Source organism: Sinocyclocheilus rhinocerous, unplaced genomic scaffold (genome assembly GCF_001515625.1).
Source record: "Sinocyclocheilus rhinocerous isolate Xijiao unplaced genomic scaffold, SAMN03320098_v1.1 scaffold888, whole genome shotgun sequence".
Lineage (NCBI taxonomy): Eukaryota > Metazoa > Chordata > Actinopteri > Cypriniformes > Cyprinidae > Sinocyclocheilus > Sinocyclocheilus rhinocerous.
In genome coordinates, this window is record NW_015634016.1 from 114,265 (window position 1) to 133,672 (window position 19,408).

Here is a 19,408-nt window from a genome sequence, read left to right on the forward strand (position 1 = left end):
GTCAAAATAAAAGTCCCGCCTCGAACGCATCGGCCGATGCCGATATTTTAAAAATGCCAAATATCACTATCTGTAACATGCATTTACAAAATAGATAGGATAAATTGTAATTTAATGCTGACTTTAAAAAGAGGTAATATAGTTTTCATGAAGATTTTTGTCCGGTAGTATATTATGGGGTAGCACAGCAGTGGTGGGAAAAAGGACAGGAACTTAGATTAGGTGATAAATTGGTAAACTGCCAATAGTATTTGATCCATAAGGACTTGCCACATTGTTTTTTTTTTCCCTTTTTGTCATTTTCCTGTTTCTTTTTTATTGTTTACTATAAGCATTTCCACAGATGCCATCATGTAGACAAGCAGACGTACCGTTGCTGCAGTTGGTTTATGGTCAGGGCCTCAGGTGTTTGTGAAACGGTGGCACGGGTCAAAGAATTAGTCACACTGTTGCAGTCATATATTTCCACTAGGTCTGTGCAGTATATTTGTGCTGATTCAAATAAATCTAGCTTACGCTGATGCTGTTTTTGCTTTAATCAGAGTTTCAGTAAGAAACATTTTAACACTTTCTTACTTGCAAGACAAAACCGCTCTGAGTCTTTAGAAAACTCTTTGAAATCACTGTGCTTGTGACAATGTTTCTTCATTTTTCTAAGTAAAATAATTGTGACTATAACAAGAATATCACCCTGCCCTAATTCACACTATAATCAATTGTTTTGCCTATATATCTTTTCAATCTTATGTTTTTCTCTCTTCCTGCTTTTTCTCTTTTTCACACGCTCATTCAGTCTCATACATGGTTAAGATACCAGATGCCCACAATGAGAGCGGAAAGCCGCGCTGAAACTTACTTATGATTGTGCCTGTGCACAACATTCTCACAACTGTGGTGTGTGTGTCTGTTTGCATGTAAGGAAGTGTGTTTGTGTGCCGTTTGCTATTATCCATTTGTAAACATTTCAGGATATTGAAGCTTTGCCCTTGCGAGAGACTCCATTCTCTCCTTGCATAACCAATTGTCTGTGTTCCCCTGCCAGTTATTATGTTTTATAAGCCTGTTATGTCCGTGAGCGTGAGCACACACATATTAGGGCAAGTGTACAACAGGGACTTTGGAGTTTTAAGGTGTTACTTCCTCATGTAATGACCCTCGCCTTGGTGTGCTTGCTGCTGAGAGCAACAGGAAAAGAGCAGAAGAATGAGATGTACTGAGATAGGAGAGAAGTAGAAGAAAAGGAGGAAGAGGGAATAAGAGAGACAAACAGAAAAGCGAAAACAACTTGATTGAGATTGAAATCTAGGCACTAAACTTTAGTCTTTAACTCCTGTTTTAGTGTTAATTGTAAGACTAAAGGTGTTGTTGTAATTCTTAAATCAGACTGGAACGTGACAGATTTGTATTTACTAATATGATTATTGTTAATGTATACGTTCACAAAAACACTTTAAGAGCAAGGGGTCAATTATACAGACCACAAGCTGAATATGAAATACAATCGAATGAAACACAATCTGACAAGAGTGCTTTTAATTCAAGGAAAATTAATAATTATGGTTTAACTTTCACATTCATTTTTAATATTTGTATAAAATATTCATATTTTAGCTGCAGTTAAAATCTTTCATTTGTTGTGATCCATTTTTTATGCTTTGTTAAACAGCTTGAAAGTAACACAACTGTCCCAGAGTAACCCAGTTCATTTCCTTACCTTACATTTTTAATACAATATCAAATAAATGTAAAAAGTATTTAAAACTTATTTAAACTTTCTTACTTACTTACTTTTTCTCTCTCTCTCTCTCTCTCTCTCTCTCTCTCTCATATCAAATGTCATCTAAAGTCTCTTGCCTTTTATTGTATGTATTGTTGATTCTGTGTAAGCTCCAGAAGAGCATGTACACTAATGTTGAACAAATAAAACTCATCCGAAAATGATTTTTATTCCCCTGCTTCTGAGGCTTCCATGAAATTACCCGTTTCATAATTATGACATATCATTTCTTCCATTTACCAAAAACAGTGCCATGTAGAAAAAAACAATCTTGACAATTATGCCACCCACACACATCTCATAATTTTTTCCTCCAAGCCATAAAAGTGCCATGTTTCATCTGCATGATGACTTAATGTGGGACATCTGTTTGTCAGGGTTTACTAAATCTTTTGAGCTTGCTGATGTGTTGGAAACATACATCAAATCTGAAAAGGAACCATCTGCTCAGATCAATTGTGATACATTATGGGCATTTCAGGCTGTGTAAGGACAGCAAGAAGGTTTAGCAAATTTTGAGCGCTCCAATGATCCCGCGTATACTCTGATTGCTATTTACTGAATTTTATGTTTCACTCCAGTTAGAAAAACCTGCCATCAAAAACAGCTTTGTATCACAAAATGTAAAAAATAATTTTGCATTGTGAAGATCTGATTTTGTGACTTGTTGGGAAAAATAACAATGTTTATACAGTCTAATTTTACTTAGGCATTGTGTAAAAAAATGGACTTTGGAATTGATTCACATTCTTCCGAAACACATTAGCCCAGCAGTTTCATAACAATGGTTTCATTTCCTCCCTCCTGCCTGTTTTTGTGTAGTAGCGAATCAGCCATTAGTGAATGAGACCTCCTGGAAGGGCTTTTAGAGAAATGCAGAATCGCATGTTGAGTTTTATATAGTGCAAAATCACATGTTGTTTGAGTTTTTAAACAATAAAAACACTTCTTCACTGTTATCTTTTGTAATACCACACGACTCAAAAACCAGTTGAACTTGGTAACGCACCAAATACCTACAATATAATTGGTTGGTGATAGTTATTGGTAATATAATTAATTCCTACTTACTGTTTTACTAGTGTCTAGTTAGTTTAAAGGGGTCATCAGATGCCCATTTTCCACAAGTTGATATGATTCTTTAGGGTCTTGCAAAACTGGAATATCGCATAAAACATTCGCGAATAAAGCACCGTTTCCATCAAACGAGTCAAAGAGAACAAAATTGCCACTTCCTGGTAAACTAGCACTAAATATCACTATAAAAAGAAGAAGCCACTGGATATAGTAATTTTCATATATGATAAATTACTTGCGCCTCAGAGCGTGCAGACGAAACACAGTAAATGCAGTCATTGCTTTCGGAGGTGGATGCCAGCTGTTTGGGAACACAGTCGTGTAAGACAATTATACAGAAATACTTTGACGACAGACTTTGCTCAGGCATTTCAGAATGACCATAATAACATATAGATGCTGTGAATGAGATCGGTCCGCTGGTTAGGCAAGTTATCCCGTCTCATAGGGCAAAGTCACATGACTTTTTCGATGCACATGGAAAAATTTATTCGGTAAATGTGTTTACATCGTAATTTGTGCATTTTTTCTTATCGGATAAAAAGGTTTATCCTAATCAAATGTGCGCATACGTTTTTTTATGCGCATTTTTAGAATTTATGCGCATCTTGGCCTTTCCATCCAGCGTTTTTTTAAATGCGATATTCGAAAATGCGCATAAAAATAGGTGGATGGAAACAGCTAGTGGCACATGGGTCAAACAGAAGACAGAAGGTAGTTCATTTTCCCTGAAGAATCGTTGTGTTTGAGTGTTCCCACAGTCATCGAGTTTAACTAACTAACTTATTTATTTATTTATTGAGGCCTGGGAGTGTCACAGATGTTAATAAAATATTAAAAGTTGTGTAAAATATTGAAGATGTTTTTGTAGCTGTTAATATTTAATCAACTTAATATTGTTGTTGAGTAGAGTGAAACAAGGAAATGAGTAATGTACTATTTCTAAGCTAAATTGTTTGAGTTTATTTTTATTCAATAATAGTTAAACTGGTTTTTAGATAAATTATGGTATGCATCTGAATTTGAATTAGTCTGAATTTGAATGATTCAGTTATTCCAAACAATTGGAAAGAAATAGTGCAAATTTAATTGTCTAAATGTGTGAGAACCCCGTTTATAATGGGTGATTTTTCAGATTCTGGTAAATCCATGTAGGGCTAGTTTAAGGATTTGAAACTTCTTATGCCAGGCTGTGAGAAAATGGAAATGAACAGTAACTGTTGCTATTTCACTGAAAAGGAACTGTAACTTAACTTAAAGTTACACTGACATGTTTTTTCATTGTTTCAAAAACATTGTACTTTTATAAGTGAAAATGAAAGTGAATGTCCTATTTTTAAACAAGTGTGCAAATAAGTATTTTCCAGAATTTATTCATTTATTTGAGTGATCCAGTGGCCAGGTCTTCTACAATTAACTGAAATGTGACCTTGGTCTCTTGACTCAGAGGACTCAGTCCATTGCCATAATCAGAATTCTTTGTGCGTGTCTGTCTCTCAAAGAGGAAATGCCATAGTCCAAGAATAAACATCCCTGCCCTTCTACTCAAATCAACCAATTGCAGACCACAGCACACCACCCCTAAATGGAACCCATTGGGCAGTTTGAATTTAGTTTCATTTGACTGTAGTGAGTGCGGATGAGGGAGTGATGGATGGATGGGTTGAAGGGGAGTCAAAGAACATGAGAAAGGTTGTTGGAATGTCAGGGAGGAGAGAAGGAAAGTCACGCCTCTGATGTCCCATTTGAGTGAGTTTACTGTGAAGAGCTGATGGTACAGATTATGTGTGAATGTTGTGGCCTTTAAAGGTCTCCACACTTCACTTCACTTCACACAAACTCTGAGACATATTGAAAATCTGGGATTCAAATTCAGATTTAAACCTAGAATTAATCAGTTTTACAATTTTAACAAATTAAAAATAATTAAACATTGTGATGTAAAAATAAGAAATGTCTGAATTTTATGTACGTTTTCACTCTTATATGTATTTGTGTAAATTAATTTTATATCATATTATATTTGGACCTCATTGTATGTAGTTTGTTTTTCTTTTCTGACAGTATGAATCAAGCCGTCATCATAACCTAAGCATAGAGCCAATATGACCTCATCACATCCGTGAAATGTTGAAATCTCATACCAAGTCGCAGGAAATGCCTAGTTGGTAACACTAAACTTGTGTCAACAGGACTGCATGACTGTCCCTTAAAGCATTTTCCGAATGCATCGCGATTCTTTCTTGAATCGATTCTGAGCTTAGTTTTGAACAGCAGATGGCGCTGCATGCTTTAGAAACAGCCGTACTCTGCTTGTTTCCAAATCCTTACACACACTTGAACCTAAAATAATCATTCATAAAATTCGAAAAGGTTGAAGCGAATTACAAAGGTGTTCACAGTGGGCTGTGTTTACATTAATCTCAAGTCATAAAAGCATTCTGAGCTGAGGTGGAATTACATGAATCAGCCGAACGCACAAGTGCTCTTTAGCACTCTTCTTCATGAGCATTTGAGTGTGCGGATAAAAACTAGATTAGAGCGCCATCTGCTGTTAAAATCTAAGCTCAGAATCGATTCCAGAGGAATCGCGATGCATTCTGAAAATCTTAAGAATCGATCCACGAATCGATTCTGAATCGATTTATCGTCCCAGCCCTAATGTCACCTGTCACTCACTCAGTGACACTCGTCTCATTCTATTGAGTTGAAGCGCTCTGTTATGGTGTTACGACCCACTACAGTCTAATCTGTCGCAGTTTCACTTTGTTCGTAATCCAGTGTTTTCAGCAGCCCAGTTCACAGTTGATGCTGCAAGACCCAGTGCGCGTGTTTAAAGGATAAGTTCACTTCCAGAATAAAAATGTCCTGATAATTTACTCACCCCCATGTCATCCAAGATGTTCATGTCTTTTTTTCTTCAGTCGCCAAAGAAATTAAGTTTTTTGAGGAAAACATTCCAAGAATTTTCTCCATATAGTGGACTTCAATGGTGGCCAACGATTTCAGTGTCAAAAATGCAGTTTCAATGCAGCTTCAAAGGGCTCTGCACGATTCTAGCTGAGAAATAAGGGTCTTATCTAGCGAAACGAAGTCTCGTCAGTTTAAACATTTAAGCGCAACAACACGCAATCGAGAACTCTGTACTCGTGCAGTGTTTACTGTGCACCCATACAGAGACCTGCGTCTCTCAGACAGCGCGCTGATGCTGAATTGAGTTCTATTTTGTGTGTTCTTGCACTTGAATGGATAAATATGTCAAGGTATGTCAAAAACACAGTCAGTTATGTCATAACTGGAAACAGGAAACATGAACAGCTGAGGAAGAAATCACACGTATCATTATAGATCCATTCAGCATTAAGATAACCGAGCTGTGTTATTAATGTAATTCAAACAACAAAAGACAGAGAAAATCACTGTTAGACCTGCCTGAAAAACTGTTTTCATTTGTATATGTTCTATTCTGTTTATTTGTATCATTGGTTTTAATTTGTTTATTTGTTCTTATTTTATTACTGACTTCACTTTTTTTATATCTGATAACCTTTCATAATGTTTGAACTTTGTATAAATTAGGCTAGTAGTTTTTCTGTAATATATAAATTGGCATTGAGCCATGCTTAAGGGTGTAACTGGCAAATGAAAAATGAAGACATTTATTCCAATTTTGCTACAGTAAACTAAAATAATATAATTATACAACAATATACAATATTCTTTTTCATTTTAATTTGCAGTTGTATTACAACATAATATAATTCTTTCTTAGATATAATAATAATTATAATAATATAAAGTTGTTATTATTATCATTCAAATTGTTTGGCTTTCTAAAATGTGAATGTGATGTTGACTGAGACAATATCACAACAAAAAGTGCACCAGATTGACTTGCGTTTAAGTCATTTTGAATAAAATGTGAATATTTTTTTTACAGTATTGTATCGAAGTTATAAATTCTAGTATTGTGACAACACTAGTTTGTAGTCACTTTTTAGTTTCTGTTATGAAAATAATTTTGGGTCTTTGAAGGTACTTGTACTTGGCTTGAGGTTTTTCCGTCTCGCTGTTTTCTCGCATTGCAGAAGTGTGAATAAAGGGTTTCTATTTTAGCATTAATGTGGTTGCATCTGCTGTGTATAGCTCTTTCCTCTTCCTGGTATTCGATATGCTCTTGCATAATAGGTTCATATAGCTAACCTCATTGAAAAGAATGATTGTTCAGCTGCATTAACAGAACAGTCTTTGACCATTCGTCCAACCAGATTTTCCTAATCTGTCATTTGCTTATCAAATAATCCATAGACAAGTGTCTATTAGACCAGCAACATGTATAACAAAGACACAATTCTTGACCAGTGCGTTGCAAGCACACAGTCCTGTTGTATACCTAACATTGCATTACTGTGGCAGTAACAAACATCAACAACAACCCTTAAATGTATTTGCCATTAAAACAAAAGTAGCTAGCTTTAAATATTTTTAAGGTTTGCTCAGCAATGTTTTGGGCCAACATAATGAACTACTAAATTGCTAGGTTGTGAGACACATCCATATTGTCTTTTATCTTATCAAAAGAGGAACAGAATAATGACAGAAGTAGTGAGGAAAAAAGAGACCTGAAAGTGAAGGAGTGAATGATGGAGTATCTGCAAACATTCCATTCTTATTAAACACTAATTGTGTAACTTAAGATGGGCGGAGTTAAATAATGATTAAGTAGGGTTGTGCATATACTGTGTGTTTGGTATAGGTATGATGTGTATTTATTGTTTGTGTATATATTCACATATATAGGGCACCTCCTACTGGGGCTTTGGTGTACATACACGCAGGTGTTAAGTGACTTGAAGGGGTAAAACAGGTTTAATCAGGGAAATTTGTGTCCTTGTATACGTTTGTAAAAAATATTTATATAATATGCATTTACTTATTTATTGCTGCTCATGTTTGTCATGTGTTTTGTGTTTGGTTTGCTAAACCTCTTAAATAAAACATTTATTTCCCCCACAAAAAAAATTACAAGTGAAAAAGGTGCTTTTAAAAAATGTCCTCAGCTAAATTAAAGTCTAACTAAACAATTTTTAGGTTTGCCATGTTTACAAAATTTGAGACATATCTAAATATAGATTTATTTTTCCATCAATGAACATAGAATAAACAAATTATGTAACAACATTTTTTTTTTAACATTTAAAAAACACATTGGGCTCTAGATATATTGATAAATGTATTATTTAGTTTTTTCTTTTTTCCTACAATAACTTTAGTATTGGTTGGTTGTTGAGTTTGACAAATGCAGTCAATAATACAATTTGTCTAAAAAGTTGAAATAATCTGAAATAAGATTATTTGCTTGTCTTCATGCCATGCTTTAAAAAAGGTCGAAATGCTTGGGTGTCACAATTTTTAGAAATGCTAAATGTGAAATCATTTGTTAACAGCAAATGGTTGCGTGCAAAATGTGGCACAGAGCTAAATGTTATGGTTTTGGTAGTAAATAGGACATCAGTTTGTACCCTATTCATGTAAAGTGGCATCACTGTAAAGTAGCAGTGTATGACCTTCTCTATGTCTCTGTTTTGCAGGATCTGCAGATCGTGTACTCGTACCTCCATGGCATGGAAGCGCTGTCCAACTTGAGGGAACATCAGCTCAGGTACCAGCGTGTTTGACTGAGGGTACTTTCATTTCTACATTGCAGAGGGAATGTGCTTAACACTCTTGTTTATTTCATTTGCAGGTTGATGTGTGAGACAGTTCGATATGAACAGCATGAAGCTAATGAGGTTTTATACTAGTGAGTATCCAAACGCGCGCACACACACACACTCAATACACACTCACAAAGGCTGTCAGAAAATGTATCTCTATCTAAAAGTGACGTAACATGTGGCCAAGTATGGTGACCCATACTAGGAATTAGTGCTCTGCGTTTATCCCATCCAAAGTGCACACACACAGCAGTGAACACACACACACCGTGAACACACACCCGGCGCAGTGGGCAGCCATTTTTGCTGCGGTGCCCGGGGAACAGTTGGGGGTTCGGTGCCTTGCTCAAGGGCACCTCAGTCGTGGTATTGAAGGGGAGCTGTACATTCACTCCCCCCACCTACAATCCCTGCCGGTACGAGACTCGAACCCGCAACCTTTGGGTTACGAGTCCGACTCTCTAACCATTAGGCCACGACTTTCTAGGTCAGTTTATCAGAGGTTTACATCAAAGTCACAAGGATGATTTTGTCCACACACACACACACACACACACATCTGCTTACTCTCCCTCTCTCTGTCTCAGACACAAACACACACCGACATCTGTCTGGTGCTCAGTTCATTTAAATCTGTAACGTCCATCTACAGACGGGGGTTAAGCTTCTAAAGGCTTTTTGAATATAGACACACACACTGCTTATTAAAATAAAACATTCTGTTCAGGACCCCCTGTTTGCTTGGGTTACCGCTGATATAATGAAAGGAATTAAAGGAATATTTAAATATCATCAACAGTATTAGTGAGTGACACAATATCAGTTTCCACAGAAAATATTTTGGGTAAAAAAAAGCAGTTACACTGAGCACATTGAGCCAGGAAATGAACATTAAAATACACACGGTTTCAAAAGTACAACCACAGGACATAAACGGTATACTTGTTGGCATGAGAGTATTGTCTGTAAAGTGTCTTACATCCAAGCTGACTTTGTTAGCCTGTAAGCATGCCAGAAAGGGACTGTTTACATGCACTTGTTTGCATTACAACAGTAACACATAACAATAAATTCATCCACCTAGAAAAGTATTTGCACCTGATAATGGATGACTTATTGAAGTCAGGGTCTTATTGAATGGTTAGTGATTTAACAAAAATACAAACTTCATATTTTACACTTTACATTTACTTGTATTTTTTGTGAACATTACACCTAAAATATTGTTGATTGAGCCTAATTTGTATTGAATCTAGTACATTCCTTTTTTTTGTTGCTCAGTTCATACTTAAACGTTCAAGTAATCCTTTTACATAGTCTGGCCAAAATTTCTTATGGAAAAGTGAAAAAAAGAGTCATGCTAGCTCATCAAAACCTGGAACATTCCCCATCACTTATGTACTTTCCCCCCATTTTTCCCCCCACATTTTTCTAACTGTAACCTCCCATTATCTGCAGTAAATCACTGTGGTGCAATGCCTACATTAACCAGGCTGTCAAAGTCTGTGCTTTCCAAAATCAGCCATGTGCTTCTTTTCATTGGGAATTGTGTTGTGCAAAATGCGTAGGCTCATATGGTTTCCCTCAGCATAGTTTAAAACCCACCCGTCTCAACCTCATATTGCATGCCCAAGGACCACCAACAGTTTGTTCTCTGATTCTTTTCGCACACAAAAATGGCAAGTGCTTTCTCAAACTGGCATGTTTCAGTCTGAGGAACAAAATCATGTTTGGGTGCTTGGCTTCTGAGGAAGAGCTATCTTTTGAACGCTCTATTTGAAGAATCCTGAAAAACAGTATCATGGTTTCCACAAGAAGTACTAAGCAGCACAACTGTTTTCAACATTATTAATAATAAGAAATGCTTCTTGAGTACCAAATTAGCATGTTTGAATGATTTCTGATCATGTGTAATGATGCTGAAAATTCAGCTTTACATCACAGGAATAAATTACATTTTAAAATATATTAAAATAGAAAACAGGTATTTTCAATTGTAATACCTTTTCAAAATATTACTGTTTTACTGTGTTCTTGATCAATTAAATACAGCCTAACTGTGAACTTTCTTTTAAAAGCATTTGAAAAATCCACTGTATTTTTGAACAATACTGAATATCCCGAATGTAATACTTTTGGATAGGGGTGCTCCGATCAGGATTTTTGAGGCCGATCTCAGAAAGCAGTATCTGCCGATACCGATACCGATCTTTTAAAAGCCTTCTTTTTATTATTTCCATATCATTGGAATATACCAAATTATCATTCCACTCCAATCAAGATTTTTAGGGCCTGAATTTCATTTTTGAAAATGGGGGGAATTCCCCTCTTAGGTGACTCTTGTGAGAGGGGAAGCAGCTTTCACACAGGAGTCCACTACTGATCCGTGGCTGTTTACCACAAACACAACATTTATCCATTATTTTGATTTCAAATCCAAACAGAAATGCTTCTTGAGTACCAAATTAGCATGTTTGAATGATTTCTGATCATGTGTAATGATGCTGAAAATTCAGCTTTACATCACAGGAATAAATTACATTTTAAAATATATTAAAATAGAAAACAGGTATTTTCAATTGTAATACCTTTTCAAAATATTACTGTTTTACTGTGTTCTTGATCAATTAAATACAGCCTAACTGTGAACTTTCTTTTAAAAGCATTTGAAAAATCCACTGTATTTTTGAACAATACTGAATATCCCGAATGTAATACTTTTGGATAGGGGTGCTCCGATCAGGATTTTTGAGGCCGATCTCAGAAAGCAGTATCTGCCGATACCGATACCGATCTTTTAAAAGCCTTCTTTTTATTATTTCCATATCATTGGAATATACCAAATTATCATTCCACTCCAATCAAGATTTTTAGGGCCTGAATTTCATTTTTGAAAATGGGGGGAATTCCCCTCTTAGGTGACTCTTGTCCCTTTAAACCTAGCCAAAAAGCCATATGTGTTGACTGTGCAACACAGTAGACTTTAATAATATGCATTTATGGTGTAATTACTACATTTTCGTGTCAATCCATGTTCATATTTACTGCAAACAATGCGCTGTTACTTTAATTCAGCGCTTACAGCACAGCAAAAATAGACTCGGTGCGGAAACGATCTCTGCACTGCTGCAGACACAACGCTCCTGAATGCACTGCTGGACCGCAACCGTGCGCAGTGTGAACGCTTTATTAATACGTTAACATGAGCGCAGAAAAGATATGCACCACATACGCATTGCAAACGGAGTAATGTGAATCTGGCATTATGTGTGTGCGCTGCGAGTGTGCGTGAGTGCACGGTCTTCAGGAGAGCGCGCGAGTGCTGAATGGTTAAACACTGGCAAGAATTTAAAAGTAACGCAATTTATAAACTTTAGTGACGATGTGACACTGCCTCGATTGTGCAAGTGACAATTCCTGTGTCAAACAGATCTAAAATAAACATGCGATTTATTTCCCAGCTGTTTACCTTGACGGACATAACCAACTGTTTTTTGTAACTCATGTGCGTTTTTAACGTAATCCTGTGTGTGAATGAGAACTTAGTTTAGTACTCACATGCTGTGACAGCCGCTTTCTGTCCGTGTGCACTCAGAAAACCGTATATCAGAAGTTTAAACTCATATGGTTTAAAACGCATGATTTCAGAGCGAAAAACATGATAATCAGAACCAAAACAGATGTTTTTAGCAGGTACGAGCTGTAATGGCACAGCTCTATTCTGGAAAAGGGGGCGGGGAGCAGCAGCTCATTTGCATTTAAAGAGACAGGCCCGAAAAACAGCGTGTTTCTGCATCCACTCAAAATAGGCATTTTCAAAATGATATAATAAATGATATGTGGAGTATTTTGAGCTGAAATTTCACAGACACATTCTGGGGACACCAGAGACTTATATTACATATTGTAAAAAGGGGCATAATATGTCTCCTTTAACACATTTATGCTAATTTCTAGGGGTCTAACAGTACACATATTTGAAAATTTCCCATCAATTTATAAAGTGATACACTGTTGCAAACAAGTCTAAAAAAATAACAGAGGACACAGAGTGAGCTGATGTGGGAAAAGTGCGCAATGTAGGTTGTCCTAAATATGAGACATGCTTTAAAGTGTTACACCCGTACTATCTTCTTCTGTATTCTTTCTAAAACTTTTTGATATTGCATCCACACACATAACATTAAAAAAAGTTTGTGGTTGGTCACTTTAAATGCTGGTCAGATGGACTCTTACTGTCTAATTGGATGGTTCTGCAGCAAGACCTAATTCGAATAGTTAAAAGTCTGGCTATGCGAGGCTAGCAAACCACTGGTGCCCCTTTGCTCTGGAAACTACTGCATTCGCCCACATTTGCATGATTCATTACATTTGTTTCCTTTGCCCAAAGTGGCAAGTGTGTTGTTAGGTCACTGCTCCACCCGGAATATAATAGTAAGAATGGACTAAAATAGAAGCATTGTGTCTTTGTGGGTAATGTTGTAATATATGTCTTTGTGTGTTCTAGTCCTGATGACATTGGGACCTGCTGGTATATCCTCCTCTCTGGCTCAGTCTTTATAAAGGAGTCCATGTTTCTTCCCCGCAGCAGGTATGAGTGTTTGTTTGAGTTTGGTTTGCCCCATTCTTTCCTCTGTGTGTCCTGTTCAGTGTTTTGTGTGATGTATGCTGTTTTATTTCAGTTTTGGTAAACGTTCTGCGGGTAGTTTGCGTCGTGGATGTGAGTGTATCGTCCTTGAGGCTTCAGAAATGATTGTGGTGAGTTACATAGGCCTGTAAATGTGCAATAAGCCAGTATCAGTTTGATGGGGATACAGTTAACCACTCTTTGTCTCTGCCAGGTGGACTACATGGATGACAATGATGAGTATTTCCAAAGACAAGCATCTCATCGGCAGTCCAGAAGAAGATTCCGCAAGATAAACCAGTGCGGAGAGCGACAGACTATAATTGATACGGTTGATCATTATCCAGTCAGCAAGCCCCCTCTGCCACCAGGATACCACTCGGTCCGTTCACACATATATACAGTTTTAAATCTGCCCTTTTGATCACATTATGATTATACAAATAGTTGCAACTGTTAAAAGTGCGGTCACATTAGCAAAATTTCTTAGGCAAAGCCTCTCACTTAGAGGAAGCTTTCTGTTGGTCAGTGCAGTGAATTGTGTGACCATCTTGAACCAGTTGCGAAATATGCATGGGGAAATCTTTCACTCAGTCGCATATTAGATTCCTATTAAAATGACTCTTTTTTTATGAAAATTTCCCAAACATTGTTAATTGTGACTGCACCATAGCACTTTAATACATATTATTTGATTTTAATGTAAGTGTGTGCATCTTAACACAAAATAGAGCTTATTAATCAGCATAAAAAAAACTTATATGTAATGTGTCACTTTATTTGTCCTCAAATTAACATATGGAATGCATATTAATTTTTGTTATTTTGTCTTGATGCAGGAATGCTCAAAATCCCAGGTAATTTACCTTTTAATACTATCGAATATCTTCAAAGCTGTTTTGTGTTTTTTATTTTGTTAAAATGCTATATTCTGTCAGCTTTATTTGCAAAAAACAACTATTACGTAAACCAATCATAGGTTGACTTTCTCAAAAGGTGTAAATGCTTTGACTCTGTAGCACAGTGTTCTAATATAGACACATTGACGCAAGTTCTCAGATATGAAAACATTGTTCTCATTATTTTGATAGTAACACAGAAAAGTACACATTGCAGCTTTCACACAGTAAACCATACTGGCACAATAAAGCCGAAAGAATACTTCCCTTGTCTGCATTCTGCTCTGGCTCAGTGACCGTCTGCATGATGTCACACTTTGTCTGTTTGCAGCCCAAATCTTTGCATTCATGCGGACTTGTGCGAAGACAACAGTGCATGTGTGAGTGATTTGAGCACTCCGAAACAAAGGTTCACTAGTTATTCTCACTTGAGGAGCACTATTTGGCCATGTTTACACCCTAATTAAGATGCATTTTCATAAATCCGATCAGAAATTAAGACACTAAATGCAGATTTAAATGTCTAAAAGGCTTTGAGGTTGTCAACTTTTGACCACTTCCAAAGGTAGTAGAAAACTCATTAAACTGTGAAGACATGCGCAGTCTATAGGTTTGCATGAGCACTTGAAGAATGCATCTGTGAGCAGGTGCTTAGTGTTTCTTTACAAAATGACATCGCCAGCTACTGGCCTGGCATGCATAATACAGTGATTTTAGACATGTTCAGGGATCCATGTGAATGGGCAATTTTCAAAAATACATAGGAAAACATTTTAGTTTTTTGTACATTGTTGTCATGCAAACACCCTAAAATGCATGTTAAGACCAGGCGTAAATGGTAATGCATCTCAGCTGAGCACTGCAAAAACATCAAATATACCAGGTGGAAACAGGGCCTTTGTCCCACTGAGTTGCTCTCTAGAGAGTGCTACCGTAGAAAATAGCAGCCTATGTAGACAGCAATCACTAGGTTTTGGAACAGAGCCATAGTCTTGGCTACATTCTTAGCAAATCTAATCTGGTAAAAGCTTCCCTATCTTCTTTTCTATCACTCTCAGTTTCTCCCTTGTGGCACTTTGAGCATGTAGTCTCTGTCTCTCTGCATTAGTTTTTTATTATCCTCTGATTTGTAATGGGCCTGGTTATGATTGACAGCAGGAAGGCGGTCTCTTAACAGATATATGCGCCATACTGATTGTTCAGTTAGCTGTCAGTCATTGCAGGGTTGACCCTGCGGACTGGTTTAGTAGGGCAGTGGGTGTCAACCATCCCCCACCCCCCTCCGCTTAAACAATACCAACCTCTTGATAATCCCATGATCTCACATTGGTGTGTGTGTGTGTGTGTGTGTGTGAATGGGACAGAGGGGCAGGGTCTGATGAAAATTGTGTCTGCAGAAACATCACTCTCTTCCAGAGTGCTGTCTGTTACTGTGGTGATGGGCTGATGGGCTGATTTCAGTAGAGAGGGATGCTCTCTCTGAGTGAGTGCATTGGGGAGATAGATATTTTTAACAGTAAATGGGTGCGGTTAGAACAGTGTGTGGTACAGAAAGAGACTGATAATGTTTTAGAGGTTAGTTTAAATGCACACAGGATGGTTGGGCATTCAGTATTGCAGGCTATGAGACAGCTAGTCCTGTCTAATGGCTATGGAGTCAGGAGACAGGAGACCAGGACTGTGAGTATCTCTCTCACACACACACTCTTAAAAAAAACAAAGGCCTGCATATTTAAAAATATGTGTAATTCTTTTACAACAACAGGTTAATCGCACACATGCATTACCTGTAAATAAATGCATGCATTATTTGTTTAGCTATGCATGCTTCATTTTATAAAGTATTAGGGAGCAGCTGAATTTAAAGGGTGGACTAAGTTTTGACATTAACAGTATACAAGCAGACAAAGTATTAGTGAATTGAGCAATTGGTGAACAAATATATTCTGAATAGGAGAGAAGTTTTGTTTTGTGAATGTAATTTTAATTAAAGTCTAATTTATTTTTAATAAATAATTTTGTTGAAATTATATGCATAATTGGACTGCTGGTTTTGGTCTGCAGTCTAATTTTAGTTATTTTTCTAATTTTATTTTTAATGAATTCTGTTTCAATTATTAATCTACATGCTTTTGTTTCTGGTTTTGTTGTGCAATCTAAATTTAATTTAAAATTGATTATTTTTCATGAATTCTATTCACATTGTTAATCTGCATAATTTTGTTTTTGGTTATGTTATTCAACTTAATACTTGATTTGATTTTTATTCGTTTTTGCAGTTGTTTTCCTGTCATTGTTTAATACATGTCATTTTTATTTGACTTCATGTTTTCATATCAGTGATTTGTTTAAGGGGTTACATTATTGAGTTTTTGAGTTGCGTGAGTATATTCTACATGTGATTTTGTTGTAGGGTCACTGTATGTAGGCCATCTGATCTAGGACATCAGTACATGAACCCATCAACTTTACTGTAGTAAGCCTCAGGGAATGTTGTACAGTAGGGTGTTGGTAAGGGTGTGTAGATCTAAACATTACTTTGGGTTATTAACTGATGAAAGCTTTGGTCATTAGTCAATACATTTGTTTACTTTTTGGACCTTTTTATGGTGCTATGTGTTTGCTTGTATCAAAGAATTGTGATTGCCAGGCCTGGGCAGGGTGGATATATGCCACACTGCTAGCAATAATACTTCATTGTGTGTTTTATTTTTATCGACCAATGACTAAAATTATTCAGAGTAGATGGATTATTAGATGTTTTAAATGCCACTGTTCAGCTGAACTTGTGCGTGTGAGAACACATCATCCATTAACGAGTAATTGTGCTGACACTCACACAGGGGTTTAAAATTAATCCTTGGTTTCCTGATGAACTAGAAGCTTGCTCAAAAGCTTGTGTCAGGGAAGAATTGTTATATTGTTTTTATGCATATACATAGTTGACATTTAAAGCAATGACAGCAGTGTCTTGTAATGTGACATGCAATACTCCAGCTAAAACTATTTTAAACAATAATTTAAATATTATTATACATGCAGTATAATTATATTAGTTTAATTCATATTAATTGAAGTCTGTGGAATATTTGTACTTTTAAAAATTACTTTGTCACTGCAGGACAATTTACATTAACTTAAAGCTAAAAGGTACTTAAAATGTATTAAGAAAAAAAGAATGTTTACCAATTACATCACAGAAAATATGAAAGTTCCCTTATATACATTACCTAAAATCATCTAAAAAATGTCTATTTCATTTATTTTCTAGAATAATATACTATTTCTTATCATGCTTATTTATTTGTTAATTTATCACTCTTTTTGTAACGGTGTATGTTTCTCTTGCAGCTTCCTGCCGACTTCTCAAAGCTTCATCCCGCCGACAGTTGCCACTCCCATATGACTTCCAGCCAATCACGTTCCAGCATTGCCAGTGATTCAGGAAGTAGCAGCCTATCAGATATTTACCAGGTGATAAGAGACACTGAGTTTCTATCCCTAGATAAAGCAATCTCCTTACACACTCTGCAACAGAAGCGCATCCTGACAGAGATTTATTGTGAACATCTGGGACACACACACTCGCACACATTTAAATCCTGTCCTGTAGAGGACTCCCCCACCCTCCTCTGTGGTCCATCTGTCACCTCTCCATAACCTATTCATGTCAGTCCTCAAGCACACATACCTTTTGATCCACAGATCAGCATTTCACACGCGCACACAAACATCCATCGCATGTACGAACACAGTCGGCTCAGAGTGCCAACACCCACCTCTGTACTGACACACCATCTGTACACACACAATCATATTCACGTGATTCGCTTTGTCTGTTTGTAAATGCGGGTCACAAAGTACAGAAAGCCGTTAAATGTCTATGAACATCATTATTTGAAAATTTTATTTATTTTACAGGCCACTGAAAGTGAATGTGGGGACATGGATCTGAGCGGGCTTCCTGAAACAGCAGTGGACTCGGACGAGGATGATGAGGATGAGGATGTAGGGAGGGGAACGGACCCTCTTATGAGTCGAGATATTGTGAGAGACTGTCTGGAGAAAGATCCTATGGACCGTACAGATGATGACATTGGTACACTTTTGTGCTTTGAATTGTTCAGTGATGGAAATTCACTAAGCTACTTTCATTTTAAGTTTCGCTTACACTTTCTCTTTCATTTTCACATTCTCTTTCTGTAAACAGAGCAGTTGCTGGAGTTTGTGCAGCAGCTTCCGGCATTTGCCAGTCTGAGTGTTTCGGTGCGGAGGGAGCTCTGTGCCGTCATGGTGTTTGCGGTTGTGGAACGGGCCGGAACCATCGTGCTCAACCACGGTGAAGAGGTGAGACGGGTCCCTTTGCAGCATTTCATCTCTACATTTGTGTTCAGCTGATAACAGGCAAATGTGTGTGTGTTTTAGCTGGACTCATGGTCAGTCATTCTGAATGGAGCAGTAGAGGTGATATATCCAGATGGCGGCAGTGAGAGTGTGTGTATGGGTGGAAGTTTTGGTGTCTCCCCTTCTATGGAAAAACAGCTGATGACTGGAGTCATGAGGACCAAAGTGGACGACTGTCAGGTAAGAGGGTGTTTATAGTAAAGATGGGCATAATGGTGAACTAGTCCTCAAGCAGCTTGTTTATGCCAGTAAATTTTATCTAGATTTTATTTTTGTAAACTTTTGTATTTTAGTTTAGAAATGCACTTTTATTCAAATTGAATATCTATTCAAGGTGGTGATAGTGTATGCAATAAAAAGCCCCGTTCAATAATGCATAAAATGTTGACGCAAAAAAACGCCAGTTAACATTATTATTTGTGTGTGTGTGTAGTTTGTGTGTATTGCCCAGCAGGACTACTGCTGCATTCTGAATCAGGTTGAGCAGAACACACAGCGAGTGGAGGAGGAAGGAGAAATCGTCATGGTCAAAGAACACCGAGAACTCGACCGGACGGGCACCCGCAAGGGACACATTGTTGTCAAGGTATTTTTGTTTTTTAGAAAAATCTTGACTGACTTGGAAAAAGTACTGAGAAATCAGTTTTCGGCTTTACAGTCTTGAAGTTGATGAATCTGGTCTGTTTTAATCTCTGACTTTATATGTTATGTGAATATAATAGCCCATAGAACATCCTCTCCACATTTTGTGTTTTAAAGATCTTTTTTTTTTTTTTTTTTTTAATTGTGGATGCATTAAATTGATCCAAAGTGACAATAAAGACTTTGAAGACTGGAGTAATGGCTACTGAAAAATCAGTTTTGCCATGACAGGAATACATTACAGTTTAAAATATATTAAAAAAGA

At 36.9% G+C, this 19,408-nt stretch overlaps 1 protein-coding gene across 6 annotated transcripts in view; it reads left to right on the plus strand.

Moving 5' to 3' along the window:
* Positions 1–19,408, plus strand: part of LOC107745058 (rap guanine nucleotide exchange factor 2-like) — a 45,646-nt gene that overhangs the window by 14,134 nt on the left and 12,104 nt on the right. For 5 of the 6 annotated variants that reach the window (XM_016558884.1, XM_016558888.1, XM_016558889.1 and 2 more), the window contains exons 2-12: positions 8,446–8,516; positions 8,601–8,657; positions 13,079–13,162; positions 13,254–13,329; positions 13,413–13,580; positions 14,038–14,055; positions 17,449–17,571; positions 18,019–18,196; positions 18,308–18,444; positions 18,523–18,681; positions 18,935–19,087. In XM_016558884.1, the coding sequence (XP_016414370.1) occupies positions 8,446–8,516; positions 8,601–8,657; positions 13,079–13,162; positions 13,254–13,329; positions 13,413–13,580; positions 14,038–14,055; positions 17,449–17,571; positions 18,019–18,196; positions 18,308–18,444; positions 18,523–18,681; positions 18,935–19,087 (1,224 nt within the window). Of the gene's footprint in view, positions 1–8,445; positions 8,517–8,600; positions 8,658–13,078; positions 13,163–13,253; positions 13,330–13,412; positions 13,581–14,037; positions 14,056–15,466; positions 15,778–17,448; positions 17,572–18,018; positions 18,197–18,307; positions 18,445–18,522; positions 18,682–18,934; positions 19,088–19,408 lie in introns of those variants that run through there. The other variant, XM_016558890.1, reaches the window with a different exon arrangement.